The 22,717-nt window shown below is 44.8% G+C and overlaps 3 protein-coding genes across 3 annotated transcripts; 1 reads left to right on the forward strand and 2 right to left on the reverse strand.

The window, feature by feature from the left end:
* The first annotated feature begins 335 nt into the window (after nt 1-335).
* Nucleotides 336-4,114, forward strand: LOC123122211 (ankyrin repeat-containing protein At5g02620). The gene is made up of 4 exons (XM_044542355.1): nt 336-693; nt 799-1,375; nt 2,132-2,541; nt 2,852-4,114. Exons 2-4 carry the CDS (start codon nt 961-963, stop codon nt 3,722-3,724), a joined length of 1,698 nt encoding a protein of 565 aa, XP_044398290.1. The 5' UTR covers nt 336-693; nt 799-960; the 3' UTR covers nt 3,725-4,114.
* Nucleotides 4,115-15,409: 11,295 nt separating this feature from the next.
* Nucleotides 15,410-17,850, reverse strand: LOC123122213 (uncharacterized). The gene is made up of 5 exons (XM_044542357.1): nt 17,608-17,850; nt 17,171-17,521; nt 16,877-16,955; nt 16,674-16,788; nt 15,410-16,367 (listed from the first exon to the last, which is right to left on the reverse strand). Exons 2-5 carry the CDS (start codon nt 17,343-17,345, stop codon nt 15,585-15,587), a joined length of 1,152 nt encoding a protein of 383 aa, XP_044398292.1. The 5' UTR covers nt 17,346-17,521; nt 17,608-17,850; the 3' UTR covers nt 15,410-15,584.
* LOC123122212 (inositol-tetrakisphosphate 1-kinase 6) lies at nt 17,839-21,775 on the reverse strand. The gene is made up of 12 exons (XM_044542356.1): nt 21,534-21,775; nt 21,406-21,441; nt 20,749-20,944; nt 20,481-20,569; nt 20,325-20,396; nt 20,038-20,240; nt 19,720-19,873; nt 19,404-19,517; nt 19,143-19,205; nt 18,745-18,881; nt 18,495-18,642; nt 17,839-18,331 (listed from the first exon to the last, which is right to left on the reverse strand). Exons 1-12 carry the CDS (start codon nt 21,672-21,674, stop codon nt 18,185-18,187), a joined length of 1,500 nt encoding a protein of 499 aa, XP_044398291.1. The 5' UTR covers nt 21,675-21,775; the 3' UTR covers nt 17,839-18,184.
* Between the last annotated feature and the right edge of the window lie 942 nt (nt 21,776-22,717).

Raw genomic sequence — 22,717 nt, forward strand, 5'->3', positions numbered from 1 at the left:
TTCCCGCAAAAACTAAGTTATTTTTATTCATGGACAAATATTAGCATTCCACAAATTGAACCATCACTTATGTGGCGAAGAATAAACATAAATGGTGCCCTAGAAAGTGGAAGAGACAGTAGCTCTTGCATCCTCATAACAAAGAGAAAATACAAAATCTGAAGGAAGAACAGGTCAAAGCTATATGTTTTTGGTCATCTAGTCCAGAGTAAATCATATATTTTCTTTTAAAAAAATAAATGGAGAAGACGCCACAGTGACACAAATATTCCCTCGCGTGAGAAAAAGATCAAGCGCGAGAGCAGAGCAGAGAAGACCGAAGACCACCAAACCAAACCAAACGTGTGCGGGCTCACTTTGTTTAACAGTCGTCCTCTCCCACCCCCTATTCCGCTGACAACCGCAGCAACCCCCACCCCCACCGTGGTGGCGCAGCAGCACTGGGCACCGTGGCTGGTGGCCGGGGATTGAGACCAACGCGAGAAAAGTCTGGTGCCGTCCAGCTTCCAGGATTCTCCACCAGTGAGTCCTTTGCTCCTCCCCTCTTGCTTCCCCAGTAGTTGGCTCTGGCCGGCGCGTGGAGGGGGATGGGATTTTTCCAGCTCTCCGGTCGCTTGCTCCGTTGATTCTTCAGCTGCGGGGAGGTCACCTGGCGGCTCCGCCGGCCGGGCGCTGGTTGCTTCGTTTCTTGGTGTGAGGAACTCCTTTTAATCATTCTTCTTTTTTCTTGTTGGTTCGGTTTCTTGATGCTTCGTTAGGATCATGCGGTGTTGCTGATTTTCTTGACCCTCCCTGCAGTTTTAGGTGACCTGTGACTCAAATCTTGGCCTGGTCTTTGCTATCTGAAGACCTGATATTCCTCATCAATTTCAAGTGTACCTGGACTCCTGGAGAGGGGTCTACCAGATTTTGCAAGAACAAGATCTTGCAGTTTTGTATACTTTGCCACTGGATTTGGGGATGGAGAGGCAGTCTAGCTCCCGGTTCGGCGCGCTGGAGAAGCTCAAGAGCTTCCGGGGCATAGAGAAGCAGAGGAGCTTCAAGTTCCTGTCCATGGAGAAGCAGCAGAGCTTCAAGGAGAGGCGGAGCCGGGACAGCCCCGGGAAGAGGGGCGACAGCGCGCTCCACCTCGCGGCCAGGGCCGGCAATGTCTCCCACGTCCAGAGGATCTTCGCCGACTGCGATCCGGAGCTGGTGGGGGAGCTGGCCGCCCACCAGAACCTGGACGGCGAGACGGCGCTCTACGTGGCCGCCGAGAAGGGGCACGTCGACGTCGTGTGCGAGATACTCAAGGCCTGTGACGTGCAGTCAGCGGGGCTCAAGGCGACCAACAGCTTCGATGCCTTCCATATCGCGGCGAAACAGGGCCATCTGGGTTAGTTCTCTTCTCTGATTCTTTCAGTTCATCGCTGATGGTGGTGTATTGTTTAGTTTGGTCACGATGAACTCTGTCTTTCAAGTCAATGATTTGATGATTATGGTTGTTTGAACCTTGAATTGCAATTCTTTAAGTGTGTGGATGTGGTGAATTGATCAGTGGAACCATTGACGTTAGCTTGTTTATAGTTGCACATTTCTTTGTCTTATAAAAAATGACCTGTATTCCTTTGACTTTGGCAAAATTCCTAGTAATTCGTTGTGATTGCAATGAATGTTTTTCTCTCATTCATTTCCTTCTGAACATGTGGTGCTAGAGCATTTACTTGTGCATTAAAGTTTTGGTCCACATTCCAATCAAGAATGGTGTACCTTTTGGTCCACATTCCAGCTCATCTTTCCTGCTTTGCTTGGTTTGACAGGCAAAACTGACCATGGATTCACAGTTTTATGTATGGTGTGTTGCTGTTGCAATATGTGTTCATGTATCCAAACCAGTGCATCCAATATGATTAATTAGCAAGATAATGAAATGTTGCTTCATCGTCCATTTTATGTTGTTGTGCCAGCAATCTGTGTTGAAACAAACCAACTCATGCAACTTTTAAGACTGTAGTAGGCAGTGGAGGAGAACAAACCACAGTCCTACTGCTGATCCTGACTATTATGATAGTTGTATCTTCATGGATGTTTGGCTTAATGTTATTGTCAAGTCATTTAGACTCATATAGATGTTCCCCACTTTGCTTCGCAGATGTTCTGCAGGAGCTATTGCAGGCATTTCCTGCGTTAGCTATGACGACGAGTTCTGTGAATGCCACAGCTTTAGACACCGCCGCAACCCAGGGCCACATTGGTATCGTCAATCTTCTACTGGATACAGACGCAAGCCTTGCCAGGATTGCAAGAAGTAATGGGAAGACAGTTTTGCATTCAGCAGCAAGAATGGGTCATGTGGAGGTGGTAGCGTCGTTGTTGAATAAAGATCCGGATATTGGTTTCAGAACAGACAGGAAGGGACAGACAGCACTGCACATGGCTTCGAAAGGCCAGAATGCTGAAATTCTGCTTGAGCTGCTGAAGCCCGATGTCTCAGTAATCCATTTGGAGGATAACAAGGGGAACAGGGCACTCCATGTTGCAACGCGGAAGGGCAATACCATTGTAAGTTCTCATATCTCAGAAACATCCTCTGTTTTCTTCATTATGTCTTTCTTCACGTGTTAATAATTCGTCGTTTGCAAAATTATTTCATGTCCATCCTATTTTCATTTGCAAGAGATTCCTTGCTGAAACCAGCAATGCTGCGTGTTCTGGAACATAATTCTGAAAGGTTTCTTTTCATAAACTTAGAAAACCATGAAGTTCCAAGTAGGTTTAACCAGAATTTTCTTGGAGTTAGGTATATGTACTTAGCCATTTAGGAATTTTGTTTCATAACTTGCATCATTGATATTTGTGTAATTCCTTACAGATGGTTCAGACTTTAATATCCATTGAAGAGATTGATATCAATGCAGTCAATAAAGCTGGAGAGACTGCTTTTGCCATTGCAGAGAAACAAGGCAATGAAGAGCTTGTTAACATCCTGCGAGAGGTTGGAGGGATAACTGCAAAAGAGCAAGCAAATCCTCCGAAATCAGCCAAGCAGCTTAAGCAAACAGTGAGCGATATCAAGCATGACGTCCAATCACAGATCAAGCAAACGCGTCAGACCAAGATGCATGTCCACAAGATCAAGAAGAGGATTCAGAAGCTCCACATTGGCGGGCTAAACAATGCCATCAACTCCAATACCGTTGTCGCGGTACTTATTGCTACCGTTGCCTTTGCATGCATATTCACCATTCCTGGTAATTTTCTGGAGAGTATGGACAAAGCTACTGAGCCCGATATGACCTTAGGGCAAGCACTGGTAGCAAGCAGGCCAGCCTTTATAATCTTCTTGGTCTTTGATTCCCTGGCTCTCTTTATCTCTCTTGCGGTCGTCGTCGTCCAGACTTCCCTGATCGTTGTTGAGCAGAAGGCAAAGCAGAAGATGGTGTTTGTGATGAACAAGTTGATGTGGCTCGCGTGCCTCTGCATATCAGCAGCCTTCATAGCGCTGACCTACGTCGTCGTGGGCCGCAATGACGAGTGGCTGGCTTGGTGCACGATGGCGATCGGCACAGTGATTATGCTAACCACCATTGGTTGCATGTGCTATTGCATCATCAGCCACAGGATGGAAGCACAGAGCATGAGGAGGATCAGGAGGTCCTCCATGAGCCAGTCATGGTCCATATCAGTCGACTCGGACACGGAGCTAGACATGACCAGCAGAAACAAGACGATGTATGCGCTCTAGGACGATGGGCGATGACCGACACCTCGTGCGGCAGAGTCATGTATATATCGGAGCCCGTTTGCCCGAGCCCGCAACACGGCATTCAGCCGATTCGACTCGAGATGTATCTAGGCCTAGGAACATGGCAGCTGTATGTATCATGGATGTATCTAGGGCCCCGAAGCCTCCTTTGCACAAGCAAAGGGAGGCATGTGGATGCAGCTCCTGGGTAGACTGGTTCCAGGCAGAGCCACTTTTTATAGGCACTATATATAGGAGTAGTAGCACTACTTGTGAAGCAAAATGTTTTGCTCCTATGCTTACTACCACTGTGGACGATGATGATGATGACAATCCATACAATTATGTATACCAACCAGTATAGTAGAATAAAATTGCCATTTTGTCAAACCTATGTGGTAATGTATGCTCATCTTGATCTTTGCATCATGGGTCAAAAGGAGAAAGTGATGCATCATATGGTTATGGTCATTGGGAATGGGACTGCTGAACCAGAATATGTTGAACCAAAAACCAACGATGACACATCATCACTTCTCTGGACTTTGACCGTTGACATGAGAAAGCAAGAACAATTTTTGCAACTGTTAACCCATCAGGTTGTGCTCAAGCAACACAGCGATTGAGCAGCTTTCATTTCACCATCAAATTCTGCCTTTTATTGTCTGAACGGAAGGATGTCAAAACTTTCAGGTACTACCTCCGTCTATGTGAGTAAGTCATTCGCGTAGTTTTAGATCATCGATTTGAGGCATTAAATATGTGTTATATGTCATGAAAAGTATATCACTAGATTTCTACACGGATGTAGTTTCTAAATATATATTTTTTGTCACATATAATACATATTTAGATAGTTAAATCGTCGACCTAGAACTACGTGAATGACTTACCTTGACGGAGGTAGTAGCACTCCTTCCAAATCCCCAGAATTCTAAACCAAAATTTCATCTTGAAGCCAGGGTCTCCATCCACCCCTGAGATCCGCCGTGATCGCGTAGAGCGACCGGACCAGACGGGCGGATCGTCAGCCGGTGGGAGCCGGCCTGATGGTGCCAAATCAGATGCCAAGAAGGGCACGGATGTGGAATTCTTGTGGAATTTCGCCCCGGTCGACACACCTACTGTCTCCATCTGCTCCAAGTTCCAGTAGTGCCTGACAAAACTGATCACTCGGAAAGGGAGGGCCTGGACTCCTGGTGAAGATGTGGGCGAATTTCCATCGTCCATGGGCTTGGCCGAAGGAAAAATCTAGGTTTGTTACAAAAGATACACTCCCTCCGATCGTAAATAATTAGATGGGGTTGTATGGAGCTGTTTGACATTTCATAAATCTCACTCGGTGCGAACCAACCTGTGACTGGATGGTTAGGTGGACAGTGGTATCTCTAGCCCACTAGGTTTTTGGTGCTCGTATTTATCTTGGATTTATTTCAGGATTTCTGGCGATGCGTGTTCAGTGGAAGAAGACGTTCCCGTCGACTACGAGGCGTCTACAGTGACTTCGTAAAATCTCAAGATGATATGCCGGCTCAGTCTCTTGGAGGTGCTTATAGGGGTAGGGTGTGTGTGTCTGCGTTAATAGGGGTGAGCGTATGCACGTATATATGAGCACTTGTGTCTGTACCGTGTTAAAACAAATCTCACTCGGTCGTAGTACGCCTTTCGATGATTGGCGGGGCACTTCGTACGTAGTAAATAAAGACTAGAAAAGAGAGATAATTAATAGAAAAGATAAAACCACCTTGAAAATAGTTTACTTCATGTGTTTGACTTGTTGGCAGCTGAGTATGCGACTCCACAAGATGCCTTGAATGAAGTTTTCATGGTAGATGAGTACGAGACTCCACAAATATGCTTGAATTTTACTCCCTTCTTTTCGGTTTATTGAGCTATCTCATTTTTTGGGGTTTTCCATATTATAATTCTCAATTTCGCTTCTTTTCACTACACGTTCACATTTCAAGGTGCATTAAATTGATGCATGCAAGGATTAAAAGAAATCATCCAATGCATGTAATCATTCCTACTCATTTAGTGGTCATCCATGCATACACTGTAACTAATGTAGATTAAAGTTTGAGTAATTTTGTAAACTATGAGATACACTCCTCCATTGCAAATATGCCCCATGCTTTAACTCTCTCTACAAAAAGTGAAATGTAATCTTTGGAACAGCCGTCTACCACTCGAGGAATTTTTGGTTCGTGTTTCACACTTATTTTAATCTTCTGTTATTTTTTATTTGTCGTTTTGGGCATCGTAGTTATGCAGATGCGAGGTGAACCCAGGATGCTTGTATTATCTTGACATGACGTTAGAAGTCAATAATGACACACTTTATAAAATAATAACTTTAGCATTACTTTTGTATAGGAAAGAGATTGTATACGATTGATACATTTCCAATGTATCTATAATTTTTGATTGCTCCATATTTTTATAATATCAATTTTGGATGTTTTAAATGCAATTATATCTTATTTTTTGGGACTAACCTATTAACCTAGTGCCCAGTGTCAGTTGTTGTTTTCTTACTTGTTTTTGGTTTTTCAAAAAATCAGTACTAAACGGAGTCCAAACGCTACGGATTTTTTTGATGATTTTTCTGGACTAGAAGGGACCCTAGAAGCTTCGGAAGAAGACCAAAAGAGTCATGAGGGAGCGACAAGCCCGGGCTTGTGGGCCCCTCGTGGCACCTCTTGACCTAATTCCAACGATATAAATTCCCAAATATTCCCAATACATCAGGGAGCCACTCGAAATACTTTTTTCGTCGCCGCAAGCCTCTGTTCCTTCGAGATCCCATCTGGAGGCCTTCTCTGATACTCTGTCGGAGAGGGAATCGATCACGGAGGGCATCTACATCAACCTTGCTACTCTTCCGATGATGCGTGAGTAGTTTACCACAGACCTACGAGTCCATAGCTAGTAGCTAGATGGCTTATTCTCTCTCTTTGATCTTTAATACAATATTCTCCTTAATGTTTTTGGAGATTTATTCAATGTAATTCTTTTTTGCGGTGTGTTTGTTGGGATCCAATGAATTGTGAGTTTATGATCAAATTATTCATGAGAAATATTTGAGTCTTTTTTGGATTATTATTTTATGCATGATTGTTATAGATTTGCATTTTTCTCCTGTCTATTCATTTAGTTTGGCTAACTAGATTAATTTATCTTGTAATGGGAGGGGTGCTTTCTGATGGGTTCGATCTTGCGGTGTTCAATACCAGTGACAGAAAGGGACATGACACGTATTTGTATCGTTGGCATTAAGGATAAAAAGATGGGGTTTATTCATACTAATTGGGTTTACTTTGTCTACATCATGTCATCTTGCTTAAGACGTTACTTTGTTTTTAACTTAATACCCTAAATGCATGCTGGATAGCAGTCGATGGGTGGAGTAATAGTACTAGATGCAGGCAGGAGTCAGTCTACTTGCCTCAGACGTGATGCCTATATACATGATCATTGTCTTGAATATCGTCATTGTTGGGGAACGTAGTAATTTCAAAAAAATTCCTACGCACACGCAAGATCATGGTGATGCATAACAACGAGAGGGGAGAGTGTTGTCTACGGACCCTCGTAGACCGTAAGCGGAAGCATTATGACAACGCGGTTGATGTAGTCATACGTCTTCACGATCGACCGATCCTAGTACCGAAAGTACGGCACCTCCGCGATCTGCACACGTTTGGCTCGGTGACGTCCCACAAACTCACGATCCAGTAGAGTGTCGAGGGAGAGCTTCGTCAGCACGACGGCGTGATGACGGTGATGATGAAGTTACCGGTGCAGGGCTTCGCCTAAGCACTACGACGATATGACCGAGGTGGATTATGGTGGAGGGGGGCACCGCACACGGCTAAGGGATCAATGATCAACTTGTGTGTCTATGGGGTGCCCCCTCCCCCGTATATAAAGGAGTGGAGGAGGGAGAGAGGGCCGACCTCCTAGGCGCGCCCAAGGGGAGTCCTACTCCCACCGGGAGTAGGATCCCCCCTTCCCTAGTTAGATTAGGAGAGGAAGGAAGGGGGAGGAAGGAGGAAGGAAAGGGGGGCCGCCCCCCCACCCAATTCGGATTGGGCTTGGGGGGGGGGGCCTCCTAGGCTCCCTTCTCCTCTCTCCCACTATGGCCCAATAAGGCCCATATACCTCCCGGGGGGTTTCGGTAACCTCCCGGTACTCCGGTAAATGCCCGAACTCACCCGGAACCATTCCGATGTCCAAACATAGGCTTCCAATATATCGATCTTTACGTCTCGACCATTTCGAGACTCCTCGTCATGTCCGTGATCATATCCGGGACTCTGAACTACCTTCAGTACATCAAAACACATAAACTCATAATACCGATCATCACCGAACGTTAAGCGTGCGGACCCTATGGGTTCGAGGACTATGTAGACATGACCGAGACTCATCTCCGGTCAATAACCAATAGCGGAACCTGGATGCTCATATTGGTTCCTACACATTCTACGAAGATCTTTATCGGTCAAACCGCATAACAACATACGTTGTTCCCTTTGTCATCGGTATGTTACTTGCCCGAGATTCGATCGTCGGTATCTCAATACCTAGTTCAATCTCGTTACCGGCAAGTCTCTTTACTCATTCCGTAATGCATCATCCCGCAACTAACTCATTAGTCAGATTGCTTGCAAGGCTTATAGTGATGTGCATTACCGAGAGGGCCCAGAGATACCTCTCCGACAATCGGAGTGACAAATCCTAATCTCAATCTATCCATCACTACATTTTGATGTGACGTTATAAGTTAATATTTTAAAAATTAATTATGTATAGGAGAGATTGTATACAGTATGTTGTATTACAAAGACACTTCTATTTTATGATTTTATACATAAATAATTCTTTACCAAGGCAGTATAAAATCAATATATTTTACTTCAGGCCCCACCACTATTATGTTGTATTATTTGCACCGTTTTAGAATTCATTTCTTTAATATGATGTGTAAAGTCAAGTTCAAAATGTTGATGCATATGTGTCTAGGCAACAATAGCAACAACTCGTGACATTATTTTGTTTTTTTTGGGGGGGGGGGGGGGGGCTATGAGGGTACAATAAGCTAAGAAATTAGCCGGTATAGAGCCAAGAGAAAGAATAAGAGATTTGATGAAGAAGAAAGATGGCGAATCCACCGAGGAAGGAGGATACGCGTATTTTCGTTTTATCCACTGCGAAAAACAACAAAACTATCTTTAATGAGCCACGCATGATCTATGTAATAAGATCTAGTTATTCGTTTTGGTCCGTGATATTTCTTTGGTTAAGGGAAAATTAGAGAAAAAGAAGCTAAATGTACATGTCAATTTTTTTGGAGTTGGAGGAATTAAAACAAATATAGGACGTGTTTGGTTCACTGGCCGGTAACGCAAACGACAACAGTAACAGGTCGCAGTGAGATCGAAGGGGTAACAACCCATTTCTTGTTTTGTTTGGCACATGTCAGTAATGTTATCAGTAACCTTTACAATGTTTGGTGTGGCACTGTAATCAGAATACATCAGATAACTTTCGTATGCACACCCGATTTCAAATTCACACAATTTCACAAGGTTTTCACATGCATTTCACGGATGGTTCACTAGCACAACTTCAAACACATCAAACAAGTACATAATTCAAAAATATTTGCATTCATCCAAGACAGTCCTGGCCATGGGCAGCCCGGCCCGAACGGCCCGGCCCAACGCCGCTCCCGGGCCGGGCTCGGGCCTAGATTTTGAGCCCGAAGGCCGGGCCGGGCCGGGCCCATCATTTTCGCGTTTTCCTGAAGGACGGGCCGGGCCGGCCCGAAGCCCGACGGGCTTTCACGTGTTCGGGCCGGGCTCGGGCCCAGAAAACAGGCCCGACGGCCGGGCCAGGCCGGGCTCGGGCCTGGGTTTTTTGCGTCGGGCTTGGCTAGGCCCGGCCCGGCCCGAGGTATGGCCAGGTATAATCCAAGACATCATTTAACCAGATTTTGAGACCATTTATAAATATCAACTCATTAATACAAACTCATAATTCAATGAGAATTCGAGATAAAATACATAATTAGTCCCCAAACTTTATTTTGTAAGACAAGTCCAAAGGCCAATTTCAGAATCTTGCAAAGTAGCTTTTCCAGTGACCATTCCTCTTATCTGCCACAGAACCGATCTTTTCTAATCAACCTAGCTTCTTTTATCATCTCACAATAAGCAAGAGTTAAATGAGAAATACATAAACAAATAAGAGACAACCACTAATCCAAAAATTAACAACAGCATTGTGATTACAAAATTGTAAGCGATCCATAATTGTCATCATTTATGATGTTATTCACTAGCAAATCACTTGGTCTAGGAAGATAATTAAGAACTCTAATGATAATTTACTTGACATATCTAAGCAAATGCATATTATCCCTGTTCAGTGTAACTTAACATCTCATAGGTGGTTATTGAACTCTGTTATTCACCTGCATAACCAGCTTGTCAAGTACAGATTGGATGGAACATATACTATGAAATGTCAAGCATAAGCAATAAGTCAACTAGATATTGCAAATGCATATACTAGCAGCAAGTCAGGTAGAGGATGAAAATGCATATACTAACAACTAGTCAGGTAGAGATTGCAAATGCATATACTAGCTGCTAGTCAAGTAGAGATTGCAGCTGCATATAACAGCTAGCCAAGTAGAGTAGTACAGGTTATCAAAGTTGATAATGTAGACTACAGAGTTTAGCAAAAGGGATTGTAGAGTTTAGCAAAAGGATACCAGCGAGCATTTTTAAGACGAACTCCCTCAGATTTTCTGGAAGCACAAGCATCATGTTCATGTGATCTGGAGCTTTAGCAAATACGGATGCAACCTCAACGATCTCACACCCGATGAAGCTAAGCCTAGTCAATACACAACTTGCCTTCCCTTTTGATTTCTATTGAGGATCCTCTTGTGCTACTTCTCACGCCATTGATGTTGTGAATGATGTTGCCATTGTACCCACGTGTTGCGTCGCATTGTTCAGCTGGCTATTGACATCTTGAAGCATCATTGCAAAAGGATCACTTGGTAGTGTCACCCTCTTTGGCCTTGTTCCTTCTTCTGCCTCTTGAAACTAGTTGCGTCCACAGAGCAAGTGTCAAAACGGACCGTCTAGTGGTACCTGTTGAGATTAGGTCCTCTTGATCATGTTCCTTCCTCGACAGCAATTTCATTTTGCAAGTTTACCACTGTCTCACCAAAACCTTCAACATTTTCCCTCGTTGCTACGATCTTGCCATACATAGCATCCAGTCGCTCAAAGTACAGAAATGGGACACCATACAATCCCTTTGCCTCATTATGAATCTACATGTTTTTTTATAGAAGAAGGAACTTAGTCTCAGATAGAAATGCAACAGATCGGAGGTACATATACCAAAAGGAATCAAACAATAATATAAAAAATAACAAGGTAGGAAGGTACAACATCAAGCAATTCAACATTACAAACTACAATAGCAATGTGCACAACAACACTACAATAACAATTCAACATTTAAGGAGTTCGTTTTAATGGATAAAGTGATCTAGCTTACAATGTGCTTCATATTCACTACAGGAAACAAGAAATTTGCCGTCTGTGGATCACAGACGGCAAAGACCTAAATCCAGACGGCAAAGTTAGACGGCAAAGATAAGTCGGCAAAGAATACTTTGCCGTCAGCTTTTTACCTGACAGACGACAAAGAATTTGCCATCAGCCGAAACTTCTTCGATGTCTGCCTTATAAATCATAGACGGCAAAGCAAAGTAGTTTCTCCGTCGGCTAGACTACATCTTTGCCGTCAGCTATTCGCATCTTTGCCTTCAGCCTCCTATATCACAGACGGCAAAGAATGGGTTCAAATTAAAAAAACACACAGCGGCCATCAGCCTTCACATAATGTATTAAAATAACCTGAATCAACAGTCCTAGTGCAGAGGACAACAATGAACACCACAACACAGTGCACATCAACACTTTGTTCCAAGAATCTAGCAAACAAATTTCACAGTACAAAATTGCCCTATTTACACATAATACATTATCACTTGCTGATCCGAGGCAAAACTGCTCTTTTTCATAAGATGAATGAATTACACATGAAAAGATTACAGAAGAACAGGGTGATATAGCAGCCCAAGATCCAGCAAGCGAAGCCATCTTGAGTTCGATCTTGACGCCCGCACCAACCTGCAACCATATCCTGTGCCCGTGCTCACCGGAGCAGCAGTAAACAGCAGCCGCGCCCTCTCCCTTCCCCTTCCATTCTCCAAGGACAGAGCAGCGCCACCATGGACGCCTTCTTCTCCATGGACATAGCAAAACCGCCATGGACGCCCGATGAGCTTCCCCCGCTCCTCGAGGCGGGAGTTGGTGCAGGGTCGAGCGATGGGGCCGGGGACGACGGAGGCATGCGCGGCCGGGGCCATGGCCGACGGAGCTTGGTTGGGGCGACGGGGCCGGCGGAGCCTGGTTGGGGCGACGGGGCCGGCGGCGCCCATGGCGAAGGGGGAAGGGCGATGGGGACGACAGGCGACGTCGTGGCGGATGCCTGCGGAGCTTCGAGGGCGACGGGGCTAAGTCCGGGGGCGACGGAGGAAGTGGCCGGCGCCGGCGGGCGAGGTGGTGGCCGGCGGGCGAGGTGGTGGCCGGACGCTGGCGGAGCTTCGGGCGCGCCAGGGCCGGGGGCGACAGGGAGGGGGCCGGGGACGACAGGGACGGGGCCGGGGGCCGGGGACGATAGGGACGGGGCCGGGGCGGGGGCGAAGGGAGAAGTGGCCTGGGCTGGCGGGAGAGGTGGTGGCCGATGGGAGAGGTGGTGACCGGCGACGGCGTGTGGATAAGGGAGAGAAACCATAGAGAGAGATCGTGGTGGGGGAGAGAGATCGTGGTGGAGGAGAGGATAAGGGAGAGAGAGTGCTGCACGTGGGGTGTTGGGCGCGTGAGGCGTGGGCGCGGGGCGTGTTGGGGCACGAGGGGATGTGTGGCTGAGATCCTGCCATGTCATCGATCCAAGTGATCGATCCGCGTGCTGTGCTTCTTTCTTTGCCGTCTTCGTTTTCTATTCCAGACGGCAAAGATCTTTGCCGTCTGCGTTTTATATTACAGACGGCGAAGTATGTTCTTTGCCGTCTGTAATATAAAACGCATACGGCAAAGATCTTTGCCGTCTACTTTTTCTATTACATACGACAAAGTATGTTCTTTGCCGTCTGTGTTTTGTTGCGCAGACGGCAAAGTTTATTTTACCGACAGTTTTTCTTTGCCGTCTACTGATGACGGCAAATCCTTTCTTTGCCGTCTGCCTGACGAAAAGCTGACGGCAAAGACGTCCCCTGACGGCAAATTAGCTGTTTCCCATAGTGATTGTGCCTTCTCGCATTGAATCATCTTTCGGTTTGTATCCAATGTGAAACCACTTTTGGATATCATTACTTCAAGAGCACCATATTTTTTCCTAAAGTGCCCCACTCTTGACTCAATGTGCGGAATTGAAGAGATACCACAACCCAAGCACTTCTCGGCAAGATGCTTCTACAATATCGCCAGGTATCCATTTTTGAAGTACTATCTACCTTCCACCTTGGATCTAAAGACAACTCATACAAGGCTTTTCATCATCCTCATTCGAAGTCCACATCCATATCTGCAAAAGGAATAACTAATACAAATGAGAAGGAACACACACACACACACACACACACACATAATATGAAATGGAACAAATACAAATGAGATGCAATTGAAGGTTATTGAAACAAAAAGAAAGTTGGAAGAAAAAAATGAAAAAAGTAGAAATGCCTTATACCTCAATTACCCCTAGCAGCCCTATGTCTGTTACATGCCCTGCGCAAGAACATTTCGAAAGTTTGTCCACTCATTCGAAGTTGAGAAAGAAGTGATGAATTCTGGTTGGCCTAATTCTCCCTCCATGGTTTCCAATGTTTCTTGCATTATTGGCTTGTCATTAGAGTGGGTCGAGCGGCATATTTTGCAAGATAAGATTGTGCTAGAGTGTATATGCTATGATGATTCAACATTGGGTCTTCAACTCTTCATAGAAAAAAAGACGGGGACCCCAAAATTTCCCACTGATTCTTGAGCCTTCTAAACGACCTTTCTACAATATTTCTGGCTCTAGCATGGCACATGTTGTAATACTCCTCTGCACTACGAGGTGAGTTATGTGCTGTCTAACCACCCAAGTGGTACCTTTGGCCATGATATGGAGCTAAAATCCCTCTCGCATTTGTGTAACCAGCATCGATAAGGTAAGATTGATCTTCGGGGACACGAAACCCATTTGGCATTGAGATGGCACCTCTAAGAACATGACCATCATGTGCAGAACCCTCCCAACCAGATAATATGTAGATGAACGACATGTCATGTGCACACACACCTGACACATTTGTATCTATACCACCCAATCTTGATTGATATCTTACTTTCATATTAGCCGGAACGGTTACTCCTATGTACATTACATTTCCAAATCAAACACCTCCATAATTTATACTGAACTTCTATACTTATGTATAACTTACATGTTTGCTATATTTTTAACTTATAATTTCCTTAATTGGCATAGTCAAGCACACTAACATTAGTACTACCTTAATGATATTTGGTATACAATTATTATGTGTATTATTCTAAAATACATTCATGTTCTACTATTTGTATTTTCTAGAAAAACCTTCTCAATTATTTCTTGGAAAATGTATAAATAAACTATGTAGTGTGAATTGTATGTGTAGTATTTTACCATTCTTAAATATACCCATGCTAGAGATCTCTAAAGCATACGATGAAACAAATATCTCCATAACAGTTTCTAGTGTATCATGAGATACTCGTTTTATAGAGCCTCTAGCTTGTAAGATGAACTGCTGGAATTAAATATTCATCAGTATTTCTTGGTCAAATGTGTTTTGCAAGTTATGGTGATTTCAGTAATGGATGGGTTATGCCTAATGCAATGTAGAAGTAACATTCGCAACCCCTGCATGCTCGAACCGCGTGGTCTGGATGTGTTTTGCCATCCAACACGGTCCCGCATCCGTCTGTGAACCGGTCCGGACATCCGGACCGCTGCCACGCACACGTCCTACACCCCTGGCCCACCCAAAACTCTCTCCCATCCTTTCTCTCCAATGGATTTCCCGCGCCACATTCATGCTGGCCTAGAGCCGCAGTAGCCGACATTAATGTCGTGCGATGTGACCGGACGGAAGGGCGGCGCTGACCGACGCGACCAGATAGGAGACACCGCAAGCAGGAGCCGGTATCCCCCTAAGAAAGCAGGAGACACCGCAAGCAGGAGCCGGAGCCTTAGGCGTCGGAGCTGCCGCAGTTGCACGTCAACCACGGAGATTGTCTGCATCTTCGACGATAAGTAGTTTTAGATATGTACGTATGTAGGTTGTTTATCTGCATTGCTAGTATGGATTTGAGGTATGAAGTTTGACGTTCATGGATGTGACGGATGTTTTCTTTTTTTTGTGCAGCTATGGCAGCTCCACCCCTCCTTTTGATTAGTCTATCCAGGCGAGTTGTTTCAGCGAACTTGAAATTTCATAGAAATGAACCCATAGAAATGCATTTCTTTTACTGAATGTACCAACGATTTCACTGCTTGAGCGACTTGTATTACAAGACAGTTCTGCTACTCAGCGTGTAGACTGTCCATTCAGCTACATGGTGAAAATCTCTATTGCAAAATATGAACAACCTTTCAATCAAAAGTACTTTGCATAAATTTAGGCAACGGAAAGTTCTTTTCTGAAAATTCAGGCCAGGATGCTGAATGCCGGCCGGGGTAGCTACCCAACCAGCTTCTTTCCATGGCTTCCAACCTTTTGTTGCCTCTGCTGCTCCTTCTCCCCGCCTGCTCTCCTCCTCCCCTTCACCGCAGCCCCGTCAGCGGCATCGACACCATTACCAGTAGCTGGCTCATGGTTACCTCTGCTCCTTCCTCTTGCCGCTGCCGGCACTGAAGAGGGGTCTTTGCCGATGCCTGTTGCTGCAGCCGGTTGACGTGGCACTCTTCTTGCAGCGCCCCCATTGCCGGCATCGACCTTCAGGTCCTTTGCACCGACCGACACTCTTCTTGTGGCGCCCCCATTGCCAGCATCGACCTTCAGATCCTTTGCACCAACCGACACTCTTCTTGTGCCACCACCATTGCCAGCATCGACCTTCAGATCCTTTGCACCAACCGAAGGGTCCTTGGTACGAGCTCTTGGGGCAGCCGCCGTGACGTTCTTCATCGCAGGTTTGTCCGCGATGTTCTTGGCTGCCTTTGTGCTGCCTGGGGCTACGGTCTTCTTGTCTGACGAGGTTTTCTTAGCTGCCTTGGTGTCTGTTGTAGGAGCTGCCACTGCATTCTGCAGCCTGTTTCCCAGAGGTGTGTAGCTTGATCTCTTGTCTATTTTGTAAGATGGGGACTCTTGGTTGCAGAAGGCAGGGGATCCTCTGGTGCTGAGGTTTTTCTCTGACGAAGAGCTGGGTCTCGTCGTTGGAGTGGCAGACTTCGAGGAGCTGGACGTTGTAGGAGATTCGGACTTCGCTGATGTGCTGCTGGGTGCCTCGAACTTTCCTGAGAACTGTTGAAATTTCACAATGTCAAACAGTAAGATCAACAGAAAAAAATGAATAAATTGCATACAAAAAGCTTCTCTTGTTTCGATTGCCGATAACTTTCACGGTTGCCTGTGTAGTATGAGAAGAGGGTTTTTTCTTTAAATGGTCTACAATCCTGATGCCGTATTTCGACTTGGTAAATGGTAATTACTTCGATATGTATAGCAATTTTTATTCTACAACGGACGGGAGAGCAGCATGTCTTCGATGCGAAGGTATGTACAGTGAAAAGTGTTGTTATTACTGTGACGACTCAATAGCCATCATACCCTTGAAGTTTTAACTGGTTGAAGGATAGGCAGCTCCCTCTGGAAAACCATTTGGGCGGAATCAGCTTCCATCTCAAGGGAAGCGAACAGCGGGGTGGCCGGAGGAGTCTTGAGCCTGAAATCAAATGAACCGCCCCGTTTCAAAATACGCAGTAGAGAGAATAGGTCAACATGTTTTTACTGCAAGCAAATTCCATCTTTACCAATCGTAATCGTTCTTTTCGCCATCTGTGAGTAGGTAATCTCGCTTCCCCGAGGCGAGTTTGAACATGCGGCGGTCACCTATATTCAGACAAAAAAAAAACGTTCTAGTCAGATTATCTATCTTCCAAGGAAAGATGTGTATCAACTTCACTAGATCTTCCAACAGTTTACTGATACCAGTGACTCATCATCTTAGCCCCGGACGGCGATACCGGGGGGGGGGGGGGGGGGATAATTGCATCTCGGCGACAAAATGAACACGTCAAAGAAGTATAGAGGAGACAACACCTGACCTTGGATGGCTTCAAACTCCACGGAGTACATTGGGTCAAGGAGGTTCACCTCCTTCTCCTGATCATGCCTGTACAGTTCCCCAAAGAGAACCAGGCTCTCGTCTTCGTCCTTCCGCACCAGAGCCGACGCGGGTGTGCCCCTCGCCATGCCGGAGAACCTCTTCATGTGATCCATTCTTCAGGTGCTCGACGCAGGGAGCAGAGTAAACAGCCAAACTGAAGGTGCCGGGACACAGGGAGAGCAGGTAACATACATGCATATATTGCATACAGTGACGGAAGCTTACCTGAATAATAAAAGGCCAAAACTGTGCCGGCAATCCTGAAAGTTTCCCTGGAGCTCCACGCGATCTGCACAAATGCAACAAATATGTTGGTGAAAGGGACATCAAGATGCAGCCGAATGGAAAGTATTATTACATTACATTGGGCAGTACCGTTTCTTTCTCCTTGGGCTCCACATGGCACAAATTTGTTCAGTTTTGGCCCCTTCATAAAGGCCAACTGTAATTGCTTTCAGTGTGCCCCCATATAAAAACCATGCCCATAGTCGGCCGACGCGGGGATAAATCCGCAGCGAGACGACGAAAAAACAGGCTTTCACATGATATAATTCAGATACAAAGAACAGAGTAGATACAGAGAGAAGCAGGCTGCTGGTCTATGCAGAGCAGAAACAAGCATATCATGTCACTCACATTGCAGTACAGTGTCTACAGGGCCACTCACATTCACATGTAAATCATACAACACAGAGCAAAAAGAGAGGAGGTTAGCATGGTTATACACTTGTACGGCAACCAGTTTTAACTCCACAGTTGAGCGTTGTCGCTCCCGGATTATTAGTGTTAGTACACATCTCTGCCTGCAAAGTTTCGAAGTACTCTACGATTCTAGGCGACAAGCAGCCGCTTCTAGACGGTTTGTTAATTCAACACCCAATAGTGGTGATCTCCACCGAATGGTGTGGATGTTGTCGCCGTTATTGAATATGGTTTTTCTCGAGGCCATTGACTAAGTTTGCACCTTCCCTTTCTTCGACTCGTATGACTGCCTGATTGCATCCCAGAATGCAGGCATCGCCTCGGAGTCAGGAACTTCTTTGAACGACGGAAGATAGTTTAGGTCCACTATGACGTGGTCTCCGCTACCCTCCTGAACCTGCGTATTCAAAGGCTATTTTTGACAATTCCGAAGTAGAATGCACAACAGTAAAAAGATAATGGTGACTTGAAGTGTTTCAGACTTCCAGTGGGAAGAAGTTACTCTGTTTGTAGCTGTACTGACTACTAATAGCACAAACCATACGAGAAGAAATACTTACAACAACATCAAATCCAAAAATTGTTAGTCCAAGTGATTCCTTTAACAATTTTGCAGCCTCTTCCACCACACCGATGTTCAGAGATTTGTTATCCTGTGCCCTGTTCAGCAGCAGCTGCTCCTTGGTAGCCACTGGAAGAGTCTTCAAACTGTGAAGCAAATTCAAATAATTTGGTATGGAAGTACATTTTAGCAGATGAATGAAAAAGACATCCAACACCATGCCAAAAATATATACTTCCAAACTTTACCTATTAAACGTAAGAGGTTCATCCCCCGATGACGATTTTAGCAAATTTGCATTGGGCATTGAAGTTTTTACAGCATGAAAAACCTTGTCTCCAATTACATAAAATTTGTATATCTTGGAACCATGATCAATGTATTCCTACATCACATAAATAAAACCTACACATCAGAATCTCCCGGTTTTTTCTGAAGATGGATCATCACACACTGTAGTTCACAGGTACAGATCTGCAGAGTGCATCAAGACTCAACATGGAACGCCTCAAGAGTGTCAAAATTGAAGGAAAACACGCAAGATGTGATTAATCGTCAAAACATATAATACATTAAGAGTATATCAAATATGCCCATTTCCTTCCAAGACACCTGCTATCAGAGAGGAAAAGGCAGAAAATTGTACCTGTAGAATAGCTGGAAGGGGCACACTAAGGTTGCTAAACTCTTCAATTTGGAAAACTAATGCCTGCAGACAACAATTTTTCATTTAGACGCATAATTCAAAAGAAAGCAAATAAAACTCCAAACTGAAAAGGGATCAAGCAGCACAATAAGTCAGCATAACCATCTTCGTAGGAATGGTGACAAAAGGATATGATTGGAAATTAATGCAATACCCGAACATTCAGTTGATGTAGAACTAAATACAAAGACAATAAGCTACCATATTGTGCGCATCAGCAACTCCACATGCTACTTGTGGCTTCACAATGAGTGGAAATGATAAATTAGCTTCTGCTAGTTGCTTCTGTAATTCACTGCCACTGAAGTTTATGACCTGCATTGGAAAATAGCAAGAAAACTCAATAGTCAAGACAAAGCTGATTGTAGATAGTAAAACAATGCAGCATGCACTGCACATAAATGCTCTTCAGAAGTGCATGAAGACAGGAGTGTTTAATGATGGTAGATGTCAGTAACATAGAGTACAAAAGCCATGAAGTCATACTTCTGCATAAGTGTAATTCAAATAAAAAGACCTTCAAAGAATGTGGTGCTCGGAGTTTGGGCCTTCCTTCAGAGCCAAGTTCTTGCAATCTAACTAGAATTTCTTGAATTTGCAGACGATCCAGCAACGGGGAGATATTTTTGAATGGATCAATGATGCAGAAATCAGGATATTCTTCCATAAACCTGCTTAACAAAGAGGGTGATAGTGAAAACAGAATGAGTATAATACTTCAACATATCAACCTAAGAAGTTTCTGTTACAAATTATATAAAGCAAGTTATCAGATGGTTGCTATTTGTTGCTAGAAGATACGAAAGTGTAAATCCACTAAATTAATCCATTGTACCTTATAACTTCAGACATTCCTGCAGAAAATGAAATTCCCCTGGGAAAACTGATGGAGCAATTTGGATCAATGCTAATGATCTCATCCGTCATTTTGTGGAGGATTATGTCAACTTCTTGAAGTTGAGAGGCTAAAGGAAGTTCAAATGAGAGTGGGACAAAGATAAGTCCATTTTGACTTGGATAAAGGGGAAATGCTCCTCTCTGCAAGCAACATAGGAATAATGATGTTCCAGCAGAGATCAAATATTGAAATATGTACTTAGTAACACACTATAGAAAACTTGCCTTGGCAAAGTCTTCCTCACGGGATGGTTTCATTGCATAGCCAACCATCAAAATAGATGAGCTAGCTATTTCCTGGATGAAAAAAATACATAATTTCGAATTTAGTGCACTACATCAGAAGAAATATGACCAAGTAGACATGAATGACAATTTAACCTTTTTAATTAAAGTAGCCAAAGTGATAAGCAGCTCTTGAAGCTTGCCAATATTTACAACTCCCGAATCTTTCGTTCCACATTCATTATCTGGATCATGAGAAAGAATATCAATAGCCCTCAACGGTAATATTAGCACCTCCTTCCAATACGTAAAACAGCAAGAGTTACATGGAAGACATATCATGGATGAACTCCTAGTTCAAAATGGCTCACTGGAAAAAGCGTGAGAAGGACAATTAACATCAATAACCTGATTTATTACTTACCTACAGCAATAACCTTCCAGTTATGGCTCTGAAGTTCAGAAAATAGATCTTCATCAACTGTCGAAGTAGCATAAAAACAAGAACTTGTTCTGCTCCACTCTAACATCAACTCATTTAGTAAGTGATTCCCAGTTGGAGCAGGTAGTGATATATACCCAAAGGAGTTCAAGTCTGCTGCCATTTCAAGAAAGCCTGACTGATAAAAGCAACAGAGAAGCCCCGTGTAAGCGTATACTACCTTACAAATGATGTAAAGCATTCACAAAACAATGCCTTCAGAAGAATGGGAATGTAATGCCGCAAGCCAGCGATAGCGGTTTTTTCATTTCATAGGGGAGGGTACAGATATTAGCGCAGTAAACTGAGGGCTATAAAAGGTCTGGCCACAACGGGATTTAGCAAAAGAAAACTTTGACAAATATCAAGAGTGATCAGTGTAACCGGAGCATCTGGAAATAAATCTAGCTGGATATATTGGTTCCTCTGAAGTGCTCCTGCGACCCAGCACAAGCAGTGAATCTTGCAAACACCTCTATTTTAAGTATACTCTGTATAGCCCCCATCACAAATCGTAAATAGTACAAGTGTAACTGAGATGAATCAAACACAGTAACTTGAAAAGAAAGAAAAGGTTCAGAAGGGGGTAGACAGATGTACCACAGTAGTTGGCATTTCCTCCGGATGGCAAATTGCCTGAAACAAAAGGAGCAAGAAGACGCAATCAGTTGACTACAAGGTACTAGTATTTCCTAACAATTCAACGCGGTGAAGAGCCGGGCTCATACCACGCCCAGATTGGAGTGGCGCAGCCGCCGCAGCAGCGCCTCCGCCCCGGGACGCAGCGTGGGCACCGGCGCCCCTGCACCGACGGGATCGAGGAGGAGGGACGCATCCAGCACCAGCCGCACAGGTCGCTCCGTGGCCATGGCTGCGGGGTTCGGGTCTCTCTGTTCAGCTTTGGGTGTTGGGGCCGGACTTGGAGGAAGGAGAAGCTCCTGAGCGGTGGGGCCACGTGTGAGGAGGGCCAATGTGGGTCCTGCGGGCGCGTGGCAGACAGGTGGCGGGACGGTGGCAAAATGCGGAAAGCACCTTCTCGTTTTATTTATTAATAAGGCTGATATAATGGCTACTGGCTAGTGTTGCAGGGAATCCGGTGCACTGTGTCGAGGAAAAAGGACATATGCGGTACGTCCTCATTTAAAAAAAAACAGTGGCGGGTCATTTCAACATATTTTTTTTAACATCGGTACAGACACAAGCGCTCGTATACACGTGCATAGAACTCACCTCTATGAACGCACACACGCACACCCTACCCCTATGAGCATCTCCGAAAGACTGAGTCGGCATATCATCTTGAGATTTACGACGGGAACGTCTCCTCCCACTGAATGCGCATCGCTGAAAGTTCTAAAATAAATTCAGGAATAAATGCGAGCACCAGGATTTGAACCCTGATGGGCTGGAGATACCACAGTCCCTCTAACCATCCAACCACATGTTGATTTGCGGGTCCTTTCAACATATCTGACAAACACCTCAAGTGACACAAATGAATATACTAAAGACCCAAACAAGAAATAAAATGCATACCATTGTCCCTAAAGTCTTTCCAGCTTCATCTTTCTTCATCGACCTTTTTTTTGCGAGAATAACTTTCAATCTATTCATCAACTGTTAAGGTGGTACAAAGAACACCACTACTAGCACTGAGCGAGCCAAAGGCGCGTCGCCGTCTTCGCCCCTCCCTCATCGGAGCCGGGCAAACCTCGTTGTAGTAAACAGTCAGAAAGTCGTCGTGTTAAGGCCCCATAGGACCAGTGCGCCAGAACAACAACCGTCGTCGAAGAAGAGAGCGTAGATCGAAAATATCCAACCTGTATACACACGAACACAGACGAACGAAGACAAGATCCACGTGGATCCACCGAAGACAAATGCCGACCGAATATCGCGAGATCCGCTGGGG

This window comes from Triticum aestivum, chromosome 5D, assembly GCF_018294505.1.
Source record: "Triticum aestivum cultivar Chinese Spring chromosome 5D, IWGSC CS RefSeq v2.1, whole genome shotgun sequence".
NCBI classification, from domain to species: domain Eukaryota; kingdom Viridiplantae; phylum Streptophyta; class Magnoliopsida; order Poales; family Poaceae; genus Triticum; species Triticum aestivum.

Excerpts from the sequence above, each read along its gene's own strand:
- LOC123122212 (XM_044542356.1), bottom strand. The coding sequence starts at position 21,674 with ATGGCCACGGAGCGACCTGTGCGGCTGGTGCTGGATGCGTCCCTCCTC. Across the intron at positions 19,874-20,037 it reads GGAATGTCTGAAGTTATAAG|GTTTATGGAAGAATATCCTG; the intron begins GTACAATGGATT and ends TTTGTTAAGCAG. Across the intron at positions 18,882-19,142 it reads CCCTTCCAGCTATTCTACAG|GAATACATTGATCATGGTTC; the intron begins GTACAATTTTCT and ends TATGTGATGTAG.
- LOC123122211 (XM_044542355.1), top strand. The coding sequence starts at position 961 with ATGGAGAGGCAGTCTAGCTCCCGGTTCGGCGCGCTGGAGAAGCTCAAG. Across the intron at positions 1,376-2,131 it reads GGCGAAACAGGGCCATCTGG|ATGTTCTGCAGGAGCTATTG; the intron begins GTTAGTTCTCTT and ends TTTGCTTCGCAG. Across the intron at positions 2,542-2,851 it reads CGCGGAAGGGCAATACCATT|ATGGTTCAGACTTTAATATC; the intron begins GTAAGTTCTCAT and ends AATTCCTTACAG.
- LOC123122213 (XM_044542357.1), bottom strand. The coding sequence starts at position 17,345 with ATGGATCACATGAAGAGGTTCTCCGGCATGGCGAGGGGCACACCCGCG. Across the intron at positions 16,789-16,876 it reads GAAAAGAACGATTACGATTG|GCTCAAGACTCCTCCGGCCA; the intron begins GTAAAGATGGAA and ends ATTTGATTTCAG. Across the intron at positions 16,368-16,673 it reads AACCAGTTAAAACTTCAAGG|TTCTCAGGAAAGTTCGAGGC; the intron begins GTATGATGGCTA and ends AAATTTCAACAG.